Source organism: Leuciscus leuciscus, assembly GCF_965113295.1.
Source record: "Leuciscus leuciscus genome assembly, chromosome: 1".
NCBI classification, from domain to species: Eukaryota; Metazoa; Chordata; class Actinopteri; order Cypriniformes; family Leuciscidae; genus Leuciscus; species Leuciscus leuciscus.
In genome coordinates, this window is record NC_138725.1 from 58,576,756 (window position 1) to 58,597,360 (window position 20,605).

The window sequence follows — 20,605 nt, forward strand, 5'->3', positions numbered from 1 at the left end:
GAGCTTCACGAGTCACGACTTGACCGGGACGCCGCTCTTGCATATACTTTATTAGACAGGTGAGCAAATGTACTTAAAACTAATCAATGTTATATAGCTCAACATGATGAAATATTAGAATATGATCAGTATGTTATTCTAATGTTGATCTAGCTTACTGCTAGTCTCATAGAGTCAACAAACTAACACATAGAATAACATTATAACTTTCAACTCACTCAAATGCAGTTCAGTATGATAGTGTAACGTTAGACCAAGTGAAACAGTGCTGCGTTACCTCACAAGTTTCATTCGTCTAATAAACTGACATGTGTGAGTAGTAATTCAGCACTTGCGGGTGGTTCGGTAGAATTAAATGTCCTCATTCCTTTAAATCCGCGGGACTTGCGTGTGGCGCCGACATCTGTCTCTCATTAGGAATCGCGCCCTGCTTCATACCACAGTCATGTTAAAAAACATGAATGTATTCACTCATCAATAAACATTATTAGATCCATCGGCATGACGACAAGTTCCATGATTCCACTTATTCACTGCGTCATCAATCTTTGCCTTTGTTATTGTAAGAGGTTAGCGACCCCTAGCGGCGAAAAAACAACAGCAACATATTGTAGCTTTAAATATATCAAAGCTGATTTAACACTGATAAGAATATTGCTTCAGAATAAATCAATTATATTAAAAAATTATAATAATAAAAATAATTATTATTAATATTATTATTATTCGGACAAGCAACTTTTTTACTCGGACAAGTAAATGACAGATTTACTTGTCCGAAGGACAAGCACATGAAAAGGCTTAATGTCGAGCCCTGCATAAGATTCCCTTTTTTTTTCTTTTTTTTTTTAAAGAAAACTATCCTTTTAACATGATGCATGTGGATGCACTGCAAGAGATGAAGATCGCAGGTTTTCAGTTCCTAAAACAGCTCCACACCAACCAAAAAAGAAAAGAAAAAAGAACTTGGCCATCAAAAGTACTCCGGTCCACACCTGAAGCTCTGGTGTGAAAAGTCACTGAAGTATCCAGACAAGCTCATGTGCAGATTTTCAGGAGTCTTTCCTTTAGATATAAAGGGCAACTCATCTGTTTAGTCTCTCTCTGATGAGGCATTTCCTCTCTATTCTCTTGAGATTTTCTCTATTTGAGCATCAAAGCCATCAATATTCTACAGATGCCACAGCTAAATCACTGAGCCCCAACCATCATCTAGACCTGACACACTCGCTTTCACACGTGCCTATACGCAAACTGAGCCCCAGATCCCAACATTCATCTATTAACCACACACACACACTTCTCTTAGCACTTAACTCAGTCTCACATATTTGCATGGACCCTCACAAAGTTAATAAGCCACACAAGCAAAAGGAACAACAGGAAATCTCACTGCTTCACAAACCCCAAAAGCAAGCACATCCTGTCCCAAAAAATGGTGCATGATGAAACTCTGGGAAAGGAGGGATATGGAGAGAACGACAGGAGGAGGGAGGCAGAGGAATACTGGATCAGCAGATGGTGAAATATGTGAATATCAGATGATAAGGAGGAAGAGCAGGAAGTCTGTCAGGGGAAGGGTAGGGGTGTAATTTCAGGATAATTTATATACTATTGCAGTACTTATTCATATAATGAATTAGCTTTTATTTTTTATATTTATATTAGTGTCCTTTTATTATTTTGTATAATTTTTTTCTTTATTTTTATTTTTATTTCAGTTTTATGTATTTCAACAAACCTTTTTAGTTTCATTTTAATTTCAAAATTAATTTTTATATTATTTTTAATAGTTTAAGTTGTAGCTAACAATAAAAATGCTGCGAATATATAAAATATATTTAACAAAGTGCAGCCCTCTTGATTTACACAGGCTATCCTCACTGCTGTGATCTATATCAGGCCTAATAAGACTGCCATATTAAAAAGCCACGTAAGAAAAATAGCAAATAGTGATTTATGATCGGCTATTGAAAACGAGCAGGAACACAGTACAGTTGAGTAATTCTGTAAATGCAGAGGCATTAGATCAAACACACACGGCCGGACTGAAAATAATTCTTACTGAGAGATCACTAATACACTTACTGTATAAAAACCACAGAATTGAGACATCAGGAAAACACTTGCATGAAAAACAACATGAAATGTAAATGGTGTGAGGGGCTCTGTGATTGTGACAGCCTAAAAGGACTGGAGTTGTCTCAATGCTTTTGAAGATTAATGAGACAAAATGGGAGAAGGGAGGGAGACTACACCCGACTCACCTTTTTACTCTCCTCCATCTCGTGTTCAAACATAGCGCTGAAAACTGGAGAACGTGCTGAGAAAGTAAAAGAGAGAGAAGAAAAAGTTTGTTTAATACACAACACAAACTTACGTCAAAAATGTATAATAGAGCAAAACAGCGATAGGCCACTTTTTCAGCAGCACTGGTTTCAAGTATTTTCCTCCATTCATGTTCTCCGAAGGCAATTTAAAAATGTTCTTTGATAAAGAGTTCATGCTATGAGCTCTGAGAAGAACCACAACATTACAAATTTTGAAACCTTGAAAAATAAAATAAAACAAATAAAAATCAGAAAAAGAAAGGTATAATACGATCTACTCATTTATGAGGAAAATTTCTGCTTACATGAACCTTGGCAAATGACAATCAATTCAAAATATTTGTATAATGCTTTTGTGTTGAATCATAAGAGGTATGATGAACAGGGATTCTGAAGAAATGTTTCAGTCAACATCTAACAGCGGTTCCTCCGACGACTTGTGCCTTGGTGCAACTGCCGAACCTTTTGGCTGATTAACCCAGGGAATGGTGGCGGCTCAGACCTTCCTCTGTGTTAAGTCTGGATATGGAGTCAGATCCATCTAGGGCAACTTTAACTTGTTTAAAAGGAGCATGTGAAGTCTGGCACATTCTCTCCCTCACGCGCACACACAGTCTCATACACACACAGTCTCACACACACACAGTCTAATCACAGCTCAGACACCAGCCGATCAGCTCAGTCTCCAAGGCGATTAATGAGCACTACCAGGTACGGCCAGATAACGAGGAATCCCGCCTCACCATGAGCGACAGCGGGAGAGAGTGAGGCAGTGTGAAACCTGAACAACGCTGCCCTCTTAGACAGCATACATTGGTAGGAAGATATTCAAATGTTCCCCTAACATCATGTCAAAAATTCTGTCTGGTCGATTTTTGAAGGCAACACATATGCGTCTTTCGCTGCCTATGATATCCCACAATCCTGTGCGTGTGGGTCAGCAGTTAGATTAAATAAAAAACACTGCTGGTGTGACAGAGCAGTTAAAAACAGCGAAATAGTTTACACATGTACATTTTCAGCTTAAGATTAATTTTTAACCAGATATAAGCATTGTAGTCATTAAATATTCACTTGGTTATCTCTAAAGCTCACATAAATTTGTTCTTGAAATGTAAAACCAGTTTCCATAAAAGGCGCCTTCATACTAAAAAGCTGTCTGGTGAGTCACTGACTGACTGGGCAATGAGACAGCTGTCTTATTCTTTGAACACAGCCAGAGGGAGATCTGAATATTATTTACTGATAAGACTTTAATGACGTCAAAAATCTACTGATAAATTTGTCCATATTTTTATGTAAACTTGTTGCGAATTTGTCATTAAAATGTACTAATGATATACAGATTCAGATTGTTTTATTTAGTGCCATGCCAGCATTCAAGGCTATTTTCATGGCAAAAATTCAATTACAAAAATTCAAATATCATATAAATACAATAAAAACCAAACAAACAAAAACAGCAAATCATATTATACTAATGTATAGGTCATCATCAGCCACCTTAGTCTCTAAAGTCTGGGACACACCAAGCCGAAAAAATTTTTTTTTTGTTGTGTTCCATTTCGTTGTGTGGCGTCTGTTTTTTGTTGGATTTTTTTTTTTCCCGATTCAGCATGTAGAATCGGCATCGGGCCGTCGGTGAGAGAGAGAACTCTGATTGGCTGTTCAGTTTAGTGAATGAGATTCACTAGAATAAAAGTAGCGAGCAAAGAAGTAAAAACGGTACAGATAGAAGGCAGTTCTAATGTTACGTCATCTTACCTGAGTGTTCCTGGGCGAATATTTTAATAATAACATGAGCGGAGTGGAATAAAGAAAGTGATCAGCAGGATTGATATTCAAAACCGTAAGCACGCACTGCTTTGTTAACGGTTTGTGTATCTGCAGCGTCGGTTTTCCTTTTTGAATGACGAATATATGTGCAGAAATAGACAGTTGTCTAATTTACACGCAGGCGCAGAACGCGCATGCTAGCTTACGGCCGGCTTTAGTTCTCTCGGTGTGTTCAAGTGCAGCTTTTTACCCCGACGAAGGCAACAACACACTCGGCTTTCATCAGCGCTAGTTCTTTGCCATCAGATTGGTGTGTCCCTACTTTAAATATCTGCATTAGTGTTGTTAACTAAAACAATTAAAAATAGTTTTCAATAACTGAAAAAAAAAAAAAAAAAGAAGAGGAAAATTTGAAATGTTGCCTCGCCAACTAACTAAAATAAAATAAGTTGAAGGACTAAAATGACTAAAACTGAAATTAAACCCTGAAAAATGATAATAAAAAATATTAACAAATATTACCATAGTATATAAATAACAGTAAAATTAGACTAATCAGCCAACCCATATCAGTTGACATCTGCAATAATTTTATTTAAAGTTGTGCATGACCAAATCTCAGCATATGTGAATAGAGTGCATGCGAGTGTGTGTGTCTGTGTGTTTACCACATACCTGCCAGAATAGCTTTGTGCGCCTGGAACTCTTGCCCAGCGACACACAGCGAGCAGTCCGTGAATCTGGAATGTTCCCACAGTCCGCCCAGTTCATCTGCCAGGCGGCAGTCAGGGACCTTCACCATGTTCATGGTGTTCTGACCCGAGATATTCACGGAGTCCTGCACCACACTCACCTAAACTCACAAAAACAGAATGTGTTGCACATGAATTTATTTTTATTTTTGCAGTTACAACAATACTATCATACTAGAAAGAGATGCCTGCATATCAGCCCATGTATTGAACGTGTGCATTGTAAAGGTAGTTAGACTGGTATATTGACCATGCCAATAATCAGCCTATATTTGATCATTTCGGATATAACAGAAGGGGTCATTCCTCTCGGCGTCAGTTTCAAAAGAGGACAAAGTTGTTAATTGATAGTTCACAATTTTAAATATTCTTAAGTGCGGTTGACTAAGTATTGAAAAAAAAAGCACAGTGTATTTCTTTAAAAAAATACTGAATGCACCTTTACATTGTTATATATTATTATTCAATTATATATTAATTATATCAGCCATTAGCCACCCTTCTCCCGATAGTGGCCATTAAAAAAACACACAGAAGTCAATCACTACTTTAAGACACCAGATTCATGTGTCATTTAAGGACATTTAAGGACAACCATATGAAAAAGTTAAATATAATTTTTCTTCAACTTAACACGGTTATATTAGTATTAAATGTATATGTTTATGTATATTATTTATTTATTATATAAAAACACACACACACACACACAAATCAACCACTACTTCAGATAGATTCATGTGCACTGGGGTTAACCTTTGTGTTTATTTTAAAGACACATTTAAGGACATCCATATGTCAGCCAAAATGGTAGATTCTGATTATCAGGGGGGACACTACAACGACTGTTCAACAAGGGCAGCCGTCTAGTTATCTCTTAATTTGCACAAATTGCCTCAATTTGTTACTGGTCTCTGTGTGTGAGCGTGCGTGTGCGTGTGTGTGTGTGTGTGTGTGTGTGTGTGTGTGTGTGTGTGTGTGTGTGTGTGTGTGGTGTGTGTGTGTGGCGGGCCACCATGCTGACTTAGCCACCTGTTCCCGCAGACATAAGCAGGTTCATTTATCTCACTCCAGGTGACACACATGCACGCACACACACACACGCACACAGAGAAATGCCACAGGTTCTCACACCGTTAATTGCCGTATAAGGCACATTTCCTTAATGAGCAAAACTCCTCACAGACAAGCCTCAAGACTGAGGATATTTCGAAACCTTGTAAGCTGCCTTCCTTTACAACATTTTGGGCATCATAAGACAAGTACTGTATATTCAATTTAATTTGAACTGTGTAAAGGCAACGTTAGAAAACTGGAAATTTCTTATTTGCTGCATAATGACATTCAAGCTCAATTTAGCCAATTAAACAATTAGCACAATCTCACAATGTTTGTGGTAAAAAAATTTTTTTAAAAAACATTCAAGGATTATGAGCTGACAGGGGTGAAAATGACAGAAGAAGAGTGAAAGGGAGTGAGAATGAGAAGGAGCTGATGGAGATGGAGGCGAGTGAGTATGACACAGAGGAAGGGGGTAAAAGAGCACCACAAACAGGAAATTAAATGTCAAGGACCCTTGTATGTTCTTAATGGAGGAGCAGGCTTTCCCCTGAAGGAAAACAGGGAAGACAGCAGACGAGAAGGAGAGGGACAAACAAGGAAAGAGGGCGGGAAAACTAGCAAGATGAGGACAGGTTGGGGACCCAAAAAATACAACCATTTCCTGTTTACCCTTTCTGCTATCCATAAACTGAAAAAAAAATCAAATAAAAATGGGAAAAAATCAAATAAAATCGTTTTTTTTTTATGCTCTTACAGTCGTAAATGTTCCCATTTTATAAGCAGGTGATTAATGCATCAGTCGCTGTAATTTCATCATTTTTGGTTCATTTCAAATTACCATGAAACATGACAGAAAAAGCCTCAAGATAGTGTTGTAATGGCTATTCATATAAAATATTAAGTCTTTTATTTTTTTTTATAAAGCCTATGGAGAAACAGTGTTAAATGCTGCTGAAAAAGTCCTGGAGTTCTGAGTCAATCTGTATGTTTACAAACACAAGACTTTATCTTCAGTAGAGGTGGGCGATATATCGTTTAGACGATAATATCCAAATTGTTGTCTGGACGATATGCAAAATTGGGATATCGAATATTTCATAATTTGTACAATCCGACCCCCAAAACATGAAAAGAGCTGAAAGAAGTTAAAGAGAAAACAAATAACGCACACTATAACCGTCTAAACAATTATATGTAGCGATTTTAAATACTAGGGCAGTACTATTCCCGGAAGCACCCTCCGAGTGGCCTGGCGCGGGACGTCAAAAACGCACATTCATAGGCTACGTAAATTCGAAATAGTGCGCGCAGAAGCACATGCGCAAAACCGTTTTGTTAAATGATATATTAATTATTTTTATTTTTATTTTTATCATATGTCATTTTACAAAAGGACATTTTACAGACCTAGCTACGTTTTGCGCATGTGTCCCTGCACGCACTTTTTCAGTCACAAGTTCACAACACATGCAATCAGAGGAGGACGCGTTGAAAACTCTAATGCTCTTCCTTCATAACTCGTACTGAGAAGGTTTGAGTTGCAGAGGAATTTGTGATTCTTTCACCTGTTCAACCACATAAAAGTTTCGTAATTAGTAAGTCAGCGCTTTTTCTCTTGTTGTTCTTATGTGCTGAAGGGCCGTTGTGCCTTGGTGAAACGGTGTTTGTAGCCACGTGAAGAGCTCTTTTCCAAAACGCCAAAAACCTAAAAAGCTGCCTCAAAGAACCAGCAAAAGTAATGATTATGAATATGTAAAATATTGCAATAAGACATTTTAATTGTTTATTAATTTGTGTGTCGGCTGCAAAGATGATGTTGACGATAGGCTATTGACTCGCGATCTTCGCAGTAAGCTAGCTAGTGAACGCAGGAGAAATGCACATTTATTAGGCTACATAGTTTTATTATGTTTTGGATGGTTTTGTTTAGAACCAGCTTTCTGTAAATATATTTCACATTTTTTAGGCCTGTGAGGCGATCGTAGGCCACGGTTCGGTTCATGCTGATATAATCTCCAGTTCAAGCACCTTATGTTGTGCTAGCCTCCTGTATTTACTTTTTATGTATTTATGTTTTAAATCCAGGAAATTGGTAAAATTAAGATACAATTAATACAAAACGAAATTCGTTTTAAAGAAAGGCTTTGTGCTTTCTGTTTTGAGGTCTCTGTGAAAGTTTGAAAGTCAGAGCGCTCGCGTCCATAATGGAGAACTGTCACGTAATATTGTTTTTTCCTCATAAATGCAAACACGAAAAATAAAAGACAAAATACTTTTTTTTTTTTTAAAAGACAAACTATCAATTTTTTGGGGGAAAATGATGGCTTTATAGCGTTTTGGGGGAAAAATGGATGGATTTATAGCGTTTTGAAAAGATTTTTTTTACTTTGAATTTATCATCAACAATATTGTTGTTTGATTTAATAATCACTGTTGCAAAAGGTGCCTAATTCCGTTTTTTTATTAATTTTTTTGTAAGTGGAAAAAGTAGGGGCTACCTCAGATTCTGTTCAGTTAGCTCCTTTATTGTTTTTTCTATAGCCTACAAAGGTCAAATGGTCAAATGCAGCAAGTCAAAAGTCCAACTTCTTTGCCAGTTTGCACACATTTCTTTGAAGGATGGCAAAAATATCGTCTGAATATCGATATCGAGATATTGGAAAAAAATATCGAGATATTCATTTTTGTCAATATCTCCCACCCCTAATCTTCAGCCTCAGAAATTGGACGGATCACTACTTTAAAGTCGAGCACATCACTTTAATGAGCAGTGCGAGATGGGCACTAGAGCAGGTCTGTGCTGTCTGGACTCTAGTATGAGAGAACTGTTTACTGTGTGTGTAAATCTAAACACAGAAACTAATGAGGGAGGAGGGTGTAAACTTGTGTGTATGCTATTCGCCCCCTGAATTTAATGAATGAACCTGCAACACACGTTAAACCCATGTGCGGACATTCATCACTCACTCATTAGTGGCACGCAAAACAGAAAGAGGAAGAGAAGAGAAGAAAAAAAAGAAGAAACAATGCCAGGTGACTTCCTGCATCTATAAATACACACTTAAGGACAGCGGCAGTTCTGACTACTAGCACTGCATCAGCCTCATGCTAATGAACTTGTCCAGGTCATAATGCATTCATTGATTAATCAAATCAAGCAGTGAGTAAATTACACACACTTTAATTAGCGAATTACCACACTGTATCTTCTCTCTTCATCTCTTAATAACAAACACACCACTGTGCATCAATGCAAAAGACATTAAGCACAGAATGTTCCACTGCTTCTCAGATATAATACAGAAATGGATATTATTCGATGGTCCTATTTACAAAAGCTTTCTATTTCAAATAAATGCTGTTCTTTTGAACTTTCCATACATCAAAGAATAGAACAACATTTCTGAAGGATCGTGTAACACTGAATATTGGAGTAATGATGCAGAAAATTGCGCTTTGTCAACACAGGAATAAACTGCATTTTTAAATGCATTTAAATTGAAAATAGTTATTTTAAATTGCAAATTTTTTTTTAACAATATTACTGTTTTTGCTGTATTTTGGATCAAATAAATGCAGCCTTGGTGAGCAGAAGAGACTTCTTTTAAAAACTTCTTTTTTTTTTTGATCTATGGTTTTATGTATTAGGACATAAAAAAAAAAAAAATCATCTGGTCCTTGGCCGGTCTAAAAATTAGGAAAATACAACCTGAGATGAAAAACAACATTACATATTACACCATGTCAATATTTATTTAACAAAAACTAGGCCAAAACGGAGAAGCCATGTGTGAAAAACTGCTAATCAAATGCCATTGATCTTCAGCAATCATGATCACCTCTATAAAAGCAGGCAGTTTGGTGGTCTAGAGCGTGCAGGTGTGTTAACAATGCCAAGGAGGAAAGACATCAGCAATGATCTTAGAGAAGCAATTGTTGCTGCCATTAATCTGGGAATGGCTATAAGGCCATCTACAGTGAGGAAGATTATTCATAAGTGGAAAACATTCAAGACAGTTGCCAATCTTCCCAGGAGTGGACATCCCAGCAAATTCAGGCCAATGTCAGACAGTGCAATGCTCAGAGAAACTGCAAAAAAAAAAAAAACAAGAACTACAGCTCAGACTCTACAGGCCTCAGTTAGCATGATAAATGTTAACATTCATGACAGTACAAATAGAAAAAGACTGGACAAGTATGGCTGGTTTGGAAGGGTTGCCAGGAGAAAACTGCTTTACATTTTTTTTTTTTTTTTTAATGGCAGCACAGATTTGCAAATTTGCATCTGAACAAACCACAATACTTCTGGAACAATGTCCTTTGGACAGACGAGACCAAAGTGGAGATGTTTGGCCAAAATTCACAGAAGCCAAATCAACCAAATCAAGCATCAAGGTGGTGGAGGGGTGATGATTTGAAATTTTGCAGCCACAGGACCTGCTGAGTATCTTAAGGTCTTTGAGTCGACCATGAACTCCTCTGCACACCAAAGTATTCTCGAGTCAAATGTGTGTCCATCTTTCCGACAGCTAAAGATTGGTCGAAATTGGGCCTTGCAACAGGACAATGACCCCAAGCACACCAGCAAATCTACAACAGACTGGCTGAAAAAGAAAAGAATCAAGGTGTTGCAATGGCCCAATCAAAGTCCAGACCTCAACCCGATTGAAATGCTGTGGCAGGACCTGAGAGAGCTGTGCATAAACAGATGCCCACAAACAACTGACAAATGCCCACAAACAACTGTTGTAAAGAAGTTTTTTTTTTTTTTGGGCCAAAATTCATGCAGAACATTGTGAGAGACTGATAAAGCCATATAGGAAATGATTACTTCTAGTCATTGCTGTTAAAGATGGTTCTATAAGCAATTAAATCATAAGGTGTACTTAGTTTGTCACACATGGCTTCTCCATTTTGGCTTTATTTTTGTTAAATAAATAACGCGGTTTAATGTGTCATGTGTTGTTGTTCATCTGAGGTTGAATTTACCTTTTTTAAAGACCTGCTAAAGACCAGATGATTTTTTTTTTATTCTTAAAACCATAGAACTGAAAGGGAGTACACCCCTTTGAGTCCTACGGTTTTAAGAATCAAAAAAATCATCTGGTCTTTAGCAGGTCTTAAAATTATTTTTCACATGACTGTATAGACACATATATAATCTATCAAAACGTTTGACAGAATGTGTCTGTTTGTTTTTGACAGTGTAAAGAAAAGCATAAACTGTTTTTGTACATGTAAAATAACTGGAAGTCCGTGACACCAGAAGCCATGCACATTCAAGTTACAGATGGCAGCAGCTGCTCTTACGATAAGAATAAGGTAGATACTGCTACCTTGATGTAAAATTACTCATACCGTGATTTAGGTCATAATGCCCACCGCTATCAGAAACTATTGTGTATATTATCTGATGTCAAAACTATGTGATCAATTTCACTCACTGCATCCTAAAGAAACAGATACAGACCGACAGAGATGCAAGCTTTATTTGTGAGCAGCTGTATGTTTGTGACAGAGAGTTTGTGTTTAAACAGTCATTCTGTTACAGACAACACACACGTTTTACACGCATCATTTCCACTCAAGCTGTTCAAGTCTGGCCCTGACCGCAAACCTCCCTTTTTCTCCTTCATCTGATCTTATTCCTCCCTTTCCCTCCTTCTGACACCAGCATCTGCCTCTCGTCTCACCGAACTCGTTGTGATAATGTATGCGTGTGAGCTGACTCGTGCGCAGAGACTACCAACCTCATACATCCGTGAAAATGGATTTCTGACTTTTGTTGAGATGCAAGCACAACATTGAGGAAACGATTAATGCGTTTTGGGGTGTTTCTCAGAGGATCGTAACACACCAGTTTGTCACATATGTTGTGTGAATGTACAGTATACAGAGAAACTTTCAGTGTAAATACTAACACAATCAAATCCTCTTTCACTTCCATTGAGGTAACATGGTTTAGCACTTCTCCTTCCCTTCATCACACTCTCATCTCTGCTGAGCCCTTAGTGTTTTGGGGGTGAAGAGAAACAAAGCAGATGCTGCAGGTACAGAACATTCCTTCCTCTTAAAGTGACAGTTCACTCATAATTTCCCCACACCATGTTGTCCAAAACTTGTTTGACTTTCTTCTGTGGAACAAGTCTGAGGTCATTAAATGTTCTTTTTGAAAGAAATTAATACTAACATTCAGCAAGGACAGTAAACTGATTAAAAGTGACAGTGAAGACATTTATAGTGTAGTCAAATGTTTCTATTTCAAATACCGGTAAGTGCTGTTCTTTTGACATTTCTAATCATCAAATAATGTATCAAGGTTTCCACAAAATGTTAAGCACAACTGTTTAACATTGACAATAAGAAATGCTTATGAAGCAGCAAATCATCATTAGAATGATTTCTGAAGGATCATGTGACAGTGAAGACTGGGGTAATGATGCTGATAATTAAACTTTACATTATCTTACTATATTTTTGATCAAATAAATGTAGTCTGGTGGAATATAAAAAAGTACTGACTTTAAACTTTTAAATGGTAAAAGGAGAAATTGACGAACTGTATCTGTCGCTCTTTTTAATACAATTGCAATAAATAAGAGGCTTCAAGCTTCAAAAAAGGAAGCAAAAGCACCATAAAAGTACGAGAGTGAATAAATAACCTTAATTTTTCAGTGAACTATTCCTTCAACTTGCTACCATTTCTTAACTTTTGTGTGTGTATATGTGTGTACATATATATCAGCAGCAGATGTTGCAGCCGTAGTGGATCTCTGAGATATCAGTGTGGCATATGGCTGCACTGAGTGAAAGATGGCTGCTGTCAGATGGAGTGAGAGAAGTGCAGAGCTCATTTATTTACTATGAGCAATCTACCTGCTGGAGGATGTAGGTGGAGTGAGGGAGCGATGGAGAGGTGAGAAAGAAGAAGAAAGAGAAAGCAAGAACAGGTGAGAGAGAGAGAGAGAGAGAGAGAGAGAGAGAGAGAGAGAGAGAGAGAGAGAGAGAGAGAGGAGAGAGAGAGAGAGAGAGAGAGAGAGAGAGAGAGATTGGAACTAGAAAAGGAACAGAAGAAAATAGCTACCAAAGTCAGCGAATCATTAGCTAAAACTGATGCGTTATCAATCTGATTTGTCGCCAGTCTTTAAAGTGGGAGAAAAAGAAACCAGAATTAGATCCTCATTTTCCTCCTAAATCCCTCCATCTCACTGGCCACAATGACACCAAGTACTCCACCTCTAATGGGACCCCTCTCCTCATTAAAAACACAGAGGGAGAAAAGGAGAGAGAGAGAGGAATGTATGCTCAGGCCCTTATTTAAGGTGCTAACACCTAAAAAAGAAATGGAGAGAAACACCTCAAATGTAGGCAAAAAAATAAATATATATATAAGAATGGAATTGTGGGAGGAAAAATGTGAGTTAAGAATGGTGCAAGAAGGAACAAAGGAGGAGGCAATGCTAAAGTTCTAGGAAATAGTAATGAGATACAGGAAGAGAGTGGAAAGGAGGAGGAGGAGGAGGAGAAGGGAAAGGAAAGAGTTCATCCATCTTGATTAGGGATGTGTAAAACTACATATTTTTAAGACTAGCCGACTAAATAGTTTAAGTTGATTTCAGGATCACCTGACCCCTATCAGACACATTTCTTCGGGAGTGTTTACATAAGGCACTTGTGTTCAAAAACAGCTAGATGGAGCGCAGCGGAACAAAACTGGGATCTCAAGGGGGTTTTTTATTTATTTTTTAGAGTTTGACTATTTCTAAACAACACTTGTAGCAGAACGCTCAAACACTGCAAGGCATTGCGTAACAACTAAAAGCATCCGTCTGAATGTCTATGACTATAGTGCTTTGAAGAGGATGATTTTAAAAGACACTATTTTTCAATTAATACTTTTATTTAAAGTACTAATTGATCAAAAAATATTTGTTTCTCAAATAAATGCTATTGTTGGAACATTTTGTAACAGAATGTAAAAGGTGCCTCAGTTTTCAACACTGACAATAAGAAATTAGTCTTGAGCACCAAATCAGCATAATAGAATGAAAGATAACGTGACACTGAAGAGTAGAGTAATGATGCTAACAATTCAGCCATTACTTTACATTTTAAAATATATTAAAGGGATGGTTCGGAGTAATTTCAACCTAGGGTCCTTTGCACCATGACCTCGAGCCAAACTCCCCCTCAGAAGCTTTTTTTCCCCTTGGTCGAACATTATTAAAGTTAGAGCTTATTTAGAGATATCAGCCGAATGGCTTAGTGCAGGCGCTAATGCATCCAAGTTTGTATCTCTTAAATTACCCCACTAATGATGCCCGGAATGGTACCAAACTTATACAGTAGTACAAATAGGTTCTGTACTCATAAAACGAGGCATTGGAAAGTTTGTAAGCACATCAGGAGTTTATTTAAATAACACTTGCCTGATGGCTTATGCTACTGCTAACCCGGATGTCGAGGTCACTTCCGTGATTTGGGAAAAGCCCATAAAATTCCTTTGTAAAACTCACAAGTGTAAGGGAAAAGCTAGTGAATTTAACAGTCCATAGAAATATATCCCAAACAATTTATTATTTTTTCCAAAGTGTTGACAACTTAGTGTTAACTAATAATTGTTGCAAACTGGTACTACCAACAAAATATTAGTGCATTCCTGGAACTGGGCATCGTTACACTACATCCTTATGCATCGCTTTCTGCCAGGACTTTTACGGGCTTTTCCCAAATCACGGAAGTGACCTCGACATCTGGGTTAGCAGTAGCATAAGCCATCAGGCAAGTGTTATTTAAATAAACTCCTGATGTACTTACAAACTTTCCAATGCCTCGTTTCACGAGTACAGAACCTATTTGTACTACTGTATAAGTTTGGTACCATTTATTAGTGGAGTAATTTCCGAGATACATCCTAGGATCCGTTAGCGCCTGCACTAAGCCATTCGGCTGATCTCTCTAAATAAGCTCTAACTTTAATAATGTTCGACAAAGGGGGAAAAAAAGCTTCAGAGGGGGTGTTTGGCTCGAGGTCATGGTGCAAAGGTTGAAATTACTCCGAACCATCCCTTTAAAATAGAAAACTTAAAAATATTTACAATTGTAATGATAATTCGCAATATTACTGTCTTGACTATTTTTGATCAAATAAATGCAGCCTTGGTGAGCAGAAGAGACTTTGAGGCCAAACTTTTGAAAAGTAGTATATCTAAAAAACTACGAAAGGAAGTTCAGCATATGATTGGTCGTGCATCACTTACCTCACAGAAGAGTGTCAATTTGTCATCAGGCAGCAGCCCATTGGCCTCATCCAGGAGGAAGTCTCTCCTTATGAACTTCTTGAAACCCCAGTCCTTTCCTTGTACGAAGCGATACGCTCGTTGGCTCTCTGCACAAAATAAAGCATATTGGCACAAAATTGATTAGGTGGACTCAGAACAACGGTCTTGCGCCAGGTCTCTGTAATGGCATGACCTGTCAACATAAATTTCATCTTAAGAACCTTCAGAACAATACAGAACATCCGATAATTCAGTCAAGTATTAGATTGAGGCAAAAACAATCTATGCAAGACATCTCACAGACACAGATCAGACTAATCTGAATACTAATCTGAATCCAAATACTCTTTAAGAGGCTTTTCCACCTATCTGGCAAGGTCTATAATCTTGCTCTCCATTAATTTCTGCTTTATAACCAGTCTGATTATTCTGTGATTTTTCGTTCTCCTGCTGTTTCTCTGAAAGCACATTAAACCTGCATGAATGCATGAACCTCCATGCACACACACATACACACACACAGAGAGAGAGAGAGTGTGGTTTATTTATTTTTATAGCTGCTATGTTCAAACCTTCACTCCATCTTGACTGCAGTGTTTTAGCTGACTGGCAGGATCTGGTTGAGAAGTGTAAGAGAAAGGAGGAGAAATAGAGGAGAGAAAAGGAAAGGGAGAAGAAGGATAAGGATAAGGAGGAGGAAAATGAGAAAGAATGAGGAGGAAAAGGAGGAGGAAAAGGGGGAGGAGAAGGAGAAAGGGAATGAGGAGGAGAAAGGGAATGAGAAGGAGAAAGGGAATGAGAAGGAGAAAGGGAATGAGAAGGAGGAGGAGCAGCAGCGGGAGGAGAAGGAGGGCAAGGAAGAGGATAAGGGGAATGAGAAGGAGGTGCAGCAGCGGAAGGAGGAGGAGGAGGAGAAGGAGGAGGAAAAGGAGGAGAAGGAGAAGTAGGAGAAGGAGGATGTGAGGCAGGAGAAGGAAAGAGGGAAGGAGGAGGAGAAGGAGGAGGAGGAGGAGGAGGAGGAAGGGAAGGATGAATGTAGGGAGGAGGAGTAGAGGGGAAGGAGGAGGGCAATCGATGAGGAGGAGTAGAGGGGAAGGAGAAGGAGGAGGGGGGGGGAAGGGGGAGGTGAGGAGGGGGAAGGAGGAGGAGGGGAAGGGATGAGGAGGAGTGGAAGCGGGAGGAGGAGGAGGAGGGGGAGAAGGAGGAAAAGGGGAAGGAGGAAATTGAGAGGGGGGGAGAAGGAACGGAAGGAGGAAGGATGAGAAGGAGTAGAAGGAAGGGAGGGAGGAGGAGTAGAGGGAAAGGAGGAGAAAGAGGAGAAGGAGGAAGGGATGAGGAGTAGAGGGGAAGGAGGAGGGATGAGGGATGAGGAGTAGAGGGGAAGGAGGAGGGGGAAGGGGAGGGGAAGGGGAGGGGAAGGAGGATGAAGGGATGAGGAGAAGAAAGAGAAGTAAATGGAGAAGGGGAAGAGCAAGAACAGCATGGAGAAGAAAAATAAGAGAAGGATGAAGAACAAAAATACAAGAAAGTGATGCTGAATCAAGACATATATCGACATTACCTACAGGAGGATTTCTCCTTTGTCACTACTTTCACGCACAGAAGTGGAGAGAAGAGAAATTCATGACACATTAAGTGGGGAAGAGTGAAAAAAGGAGAGATGAATAGATTCCTTTGTGCTTTTGTTGCATTGTGGGTATGTGTGACAAGCACACTCTATCAAGCGTGACATCCTCTCTTCCTAAACGTTACACTTGTTCTAGTGAAGCATCTTTCCTCTTTTCTCTGTCAGCCAAGTGCAGCTGGGGCTCAAATCATTTTGGGTTAATCTGCTGCTGTAGTTTGTTTGTGTGTGTGCAGGGGTTTTAACATGGTGTGAAATGGCTGTGTTCACAGCTCGACTGTGACAGTCATCCACACAATGGGGGAGCAGAAGAAGGGCAACAAAACACATGCCTCAGGAAGACCCTTGTCTCCCTTCAAAACAGAACTTGAGTCACAGTAACTTTCCAAAGACTGATGCTGGTATCCAGATAGCACAAAGGCTAATATAATACTGATTATAATGATTACTATATTTTGCATATAGAAAAGTCCATTTTAGAAAAACACATTTTTGCATTGTGACAAATAAGCAGCAGATGTTTTTTTATTAGTGTAATACTATATTTTTTTCAAATGTATTTCAGATGTATTAACTCTTTACAAATTATACTTTTAGACATTTGTATTAGATTGGCAAATGTGCCAAGTTGTCAAAAAAAATGGTAAAATAAATAAAATGGCAAAGTGTCACTTTATTTTTGTTAAATTAAAACAAAATATAAAATTAAAAATGTGCCTTTTGATTTTGTGGTGAACTTACACATTGGCTAGACTCACTTTGTTTCACCATAGTTCAGTGTTAATATTTTACACATTTTGCAACCAGGTGATTACCTGTCAAATAAAAAGTATCGTCTTCAGTCTGTGTGTGTCCACGCTGCCCGTGTTATTTTGATGCGTCGTTAAAGAACTGTGGCTCTCAACTCTTCATTAGATGACACATTATTTAAGGCTCTGTTGAAGTATGGCTTTCAGGACTGCCTGTATTGCTCATGAGTTGTGATGTCTCGAATTGAACAGACAGGAGTGTTCACAGATGGCATGTTTTGATTCAGCTGCTTTGGAGAAGATGCTGATGGACCTGTGGGTAATTAACCCTCCCAGCATCAAGAACTTCCCAGTAAATCAAGTTACTCACCTATTAAATGGGAGAAGCAGAATTTAAAAACTAATTTTTTTAAACCCCACACCATACTGGCATGAACACACAACGGGTGAAAGCAACTTTGCTGCTAATTCCATGACAGAAACAGCCCAAAAAACTATTACATTCCACATGCTAAGCAAAATCCTTGACCACAGATGCACAAAACTTTAAGAAATATAAAAAGAAGATGGAGAGACAGAGCGAGAGAGCGAGAGGAAGTGGAAAGAAAAAGTGACAGAGACACTGATTGGTCTCTCGAGGAAGTCTGAGGTCAGATCAGGGCAGTGGCTAAATTTGTGCTCTCATTGGGGACGTCTGGCAACTAACCAATTGCAGTAGGGCAGGGAAAGTTCCTGTTGGCATCCAACCAGGGTCAAGCCTCTGTGGACACGAATACACAAGCAGCGAGGAGGAGTGTTTTAGGACGTCTGACAAAATACCGCTCCAATAAGAAAGGACTGACAGATGGATTATGCAGATATCGAGGGATAAGAGAGGGTTAAAGCATTGAAAAAGAAAGAGCAGTCAGTAGGAATACATATTCAAGCCCCGGCACTGGGCATTGGGGCACAGTGCCTAATGTCCTGGCACACAGAGAGAAAAAGAGAAGGTTGCTCGGATCACAAATGCACTAAGCATACACCCACAGAAAGCCAGGGAGGTTGAAAGGCCAAGTTCTGTTTGCCCATACCTTAAAACACGTCTGTAAGTGAGCAAAAATAGGTGAATTCCTGTGGGCATGCATCAATTGACCAGAGTTCAACAGCGAACCATTTTAATCTGCAACACCACAATTCCAAACTCCTCAAGAAAGACATTGAGGGCGTTAAGTAGTCTCAGCCTCGGACGAAATGCCCATTGAGCGCCCACAGATGACCTGATGCATACTGCACTGCACACACACAAAGCAGCTAAAGTTGGCAGAAACAGCCAGTTCTGATCCAATTGGCTAGCACATTCGCAATTTTCAGGTGTCAGGATACACAGGTTATTCTCTACTGAAGAATTCCTTATTGGATTTGCCAACATTTGCAAGGACCATGGCATCTAGTCTTTGAAAGATATCCAAAAAAGCCACGTAGTAGCAAGCAAATTATATATCTTTTAGCAGATGGTCTTTTAGTTAGATGGTCGATTCCCGTCTACATGGGCGGTTGTTGGACAGAATAAGCTGCAAAGTGGAGAGATTTTAACAAGAATAGTCAAAAGACACTAAATAAAGAAACAGAGAGATTGGTCACATTTGCTTCAACAACAAAAACATCCTCTACTTGCACTCTGCCATTAATAGAGAGTTCAGTAGCACGGTGTCAGAACAATAATGAGAGTAAACTGACATTCTCACAACAGCATCAACACAATCCGCTAGTGTAAACACTATCCAATAATTCCTCTAACCTTGACACTTCTATACAAACATACAGAGAGCAAAACACCTTTAACTGTCTGATATGATAAACCATCAGCTTAGACTGGCTTGTCTCGATTGAGTCTGTAAAAAGTCAGATCTCTGGGTGGTTCTTGGCTAGAATAAGCTGCAATTTGGACCACAATTTATGTTGTTAGTCAAAAGTCCAGCTACATGAGAGCACAGCAAAGTATTTAAAACACTATATTATATTATATATATATGAAGAGTTCAGATGCAAAAGCCTCTAAGTGCCATCTTAAATTTTCTTCTAGAATGATCATTTTCATCAAGCTCGTATATTTAAGTTCAATAATTTCACTTAAATGACAATTAATAGGTAATCTTCATTGCCATTTAGGTGAAATTACTGAACTTAAATATACAAGCTTCATAAAAATGATCATTCTAGAAGAAAATTTCAAATGGCACTTAGAGGCTTTTGCATCTGAACTCTTCATATATATATATATATATATATATATATATATATATATATGAGAGCAACAGAAACAAACACAGTTTAATAGCATTAGTTTAATAGCAATCAAGACCTGCCAGCAGGCGAATGCGGGTACTTTTTGCACAGATGTGACGGGTAACCTTTATAAAATGTGTGTTTATATCATGTATTTGAATGAAAACTACTGATAAAACTAGATACTCACCAGTAAATGTGGTTGGCAGGCCAAACAAATATTTCCTACTCTGATTAATACATGTATAGACTGCAAATGACTTAAATGGATATCACAAAGCAGTTACGTTGCACAACCTCATTCTTCTGTGGCTTTACAGTGAAACGGTCAGCGTTATAAATGTTGATCTACGGGAGTATTAACAGCTATGGACCACGCGGGGCTGAGAGCAATAGCAGTAAAGCTCCGTGGTGTAAATATTCATCAAACGGTCAATAGCCAATAAAGCAAGTTCAGAATCAATATCTGCCAGCATGCAGTCTCATCTGAATAACTACACAGCACGCAGAGAAGAGATCGTCAGCTAGGTAGTTTATACACTACCCAACATCCATCTAACCTACATCGGTGTGAATCTTTCATTTCTCTATTAGCCCAATGCCTCTTTAGAAATATCCATTTCTAAAAGCCTACTCACAAAAAACACACAAAAAAAAACACATGAACACTGGAGTAATGGCTGCTGATTTCAAAACAAATCAAATTCAATCACATGAATTTACTGTATTACTGTTTTTGATGCATTTTTTGATCAAATAAATGCAG

General features: G+C 38.5%; 1 protein-coding gene and 1 long non-coding RNA gene across 4 annotated transcripts in view; one reads left to right on the forward strand and one right to left on the reverse strand.

Moving 5' to 3' along the window:
- spop (speckle type BTB/POZ protein) overlaps positions 1-20,605 on the reverse strand; it is an 80,869-nt gene that overhangs the window by 7,469 nt on the left and 52,795 nt on the right. For all 3 annotated transcript variants that reach the window (XM_082184121.1, XM_082184123.1, XM_082184122.1), the window contains 3 exons: positions 15,181-15,308; positions 4,782-4,959; positions 2,268-2,323 (listed from right to left, as the gene is read on the reverse strand). In XM_082184121.1, the coding sequence (XP_082040247.1) occupies positions 2,268-2,323; positions 4,782-4,959; positions 15,181-15,308 (362 nt within the window). The remainder of the gene's footprint in view (positions 1-2,267; positions 2,324-4,781; positions 4,960-15,180; positions 15,309-20,605) is intronic.
- LOC309509678 lies at positions 2,330-4,476 on the forward strand. The gene is made up of 2 exons (XR_014209992.1): positions 2,330-4,108; positions 4,163-4,476. It is a non-coding gene; the product is annotated as an uncharacterized lncRNA (long non-coding RNA).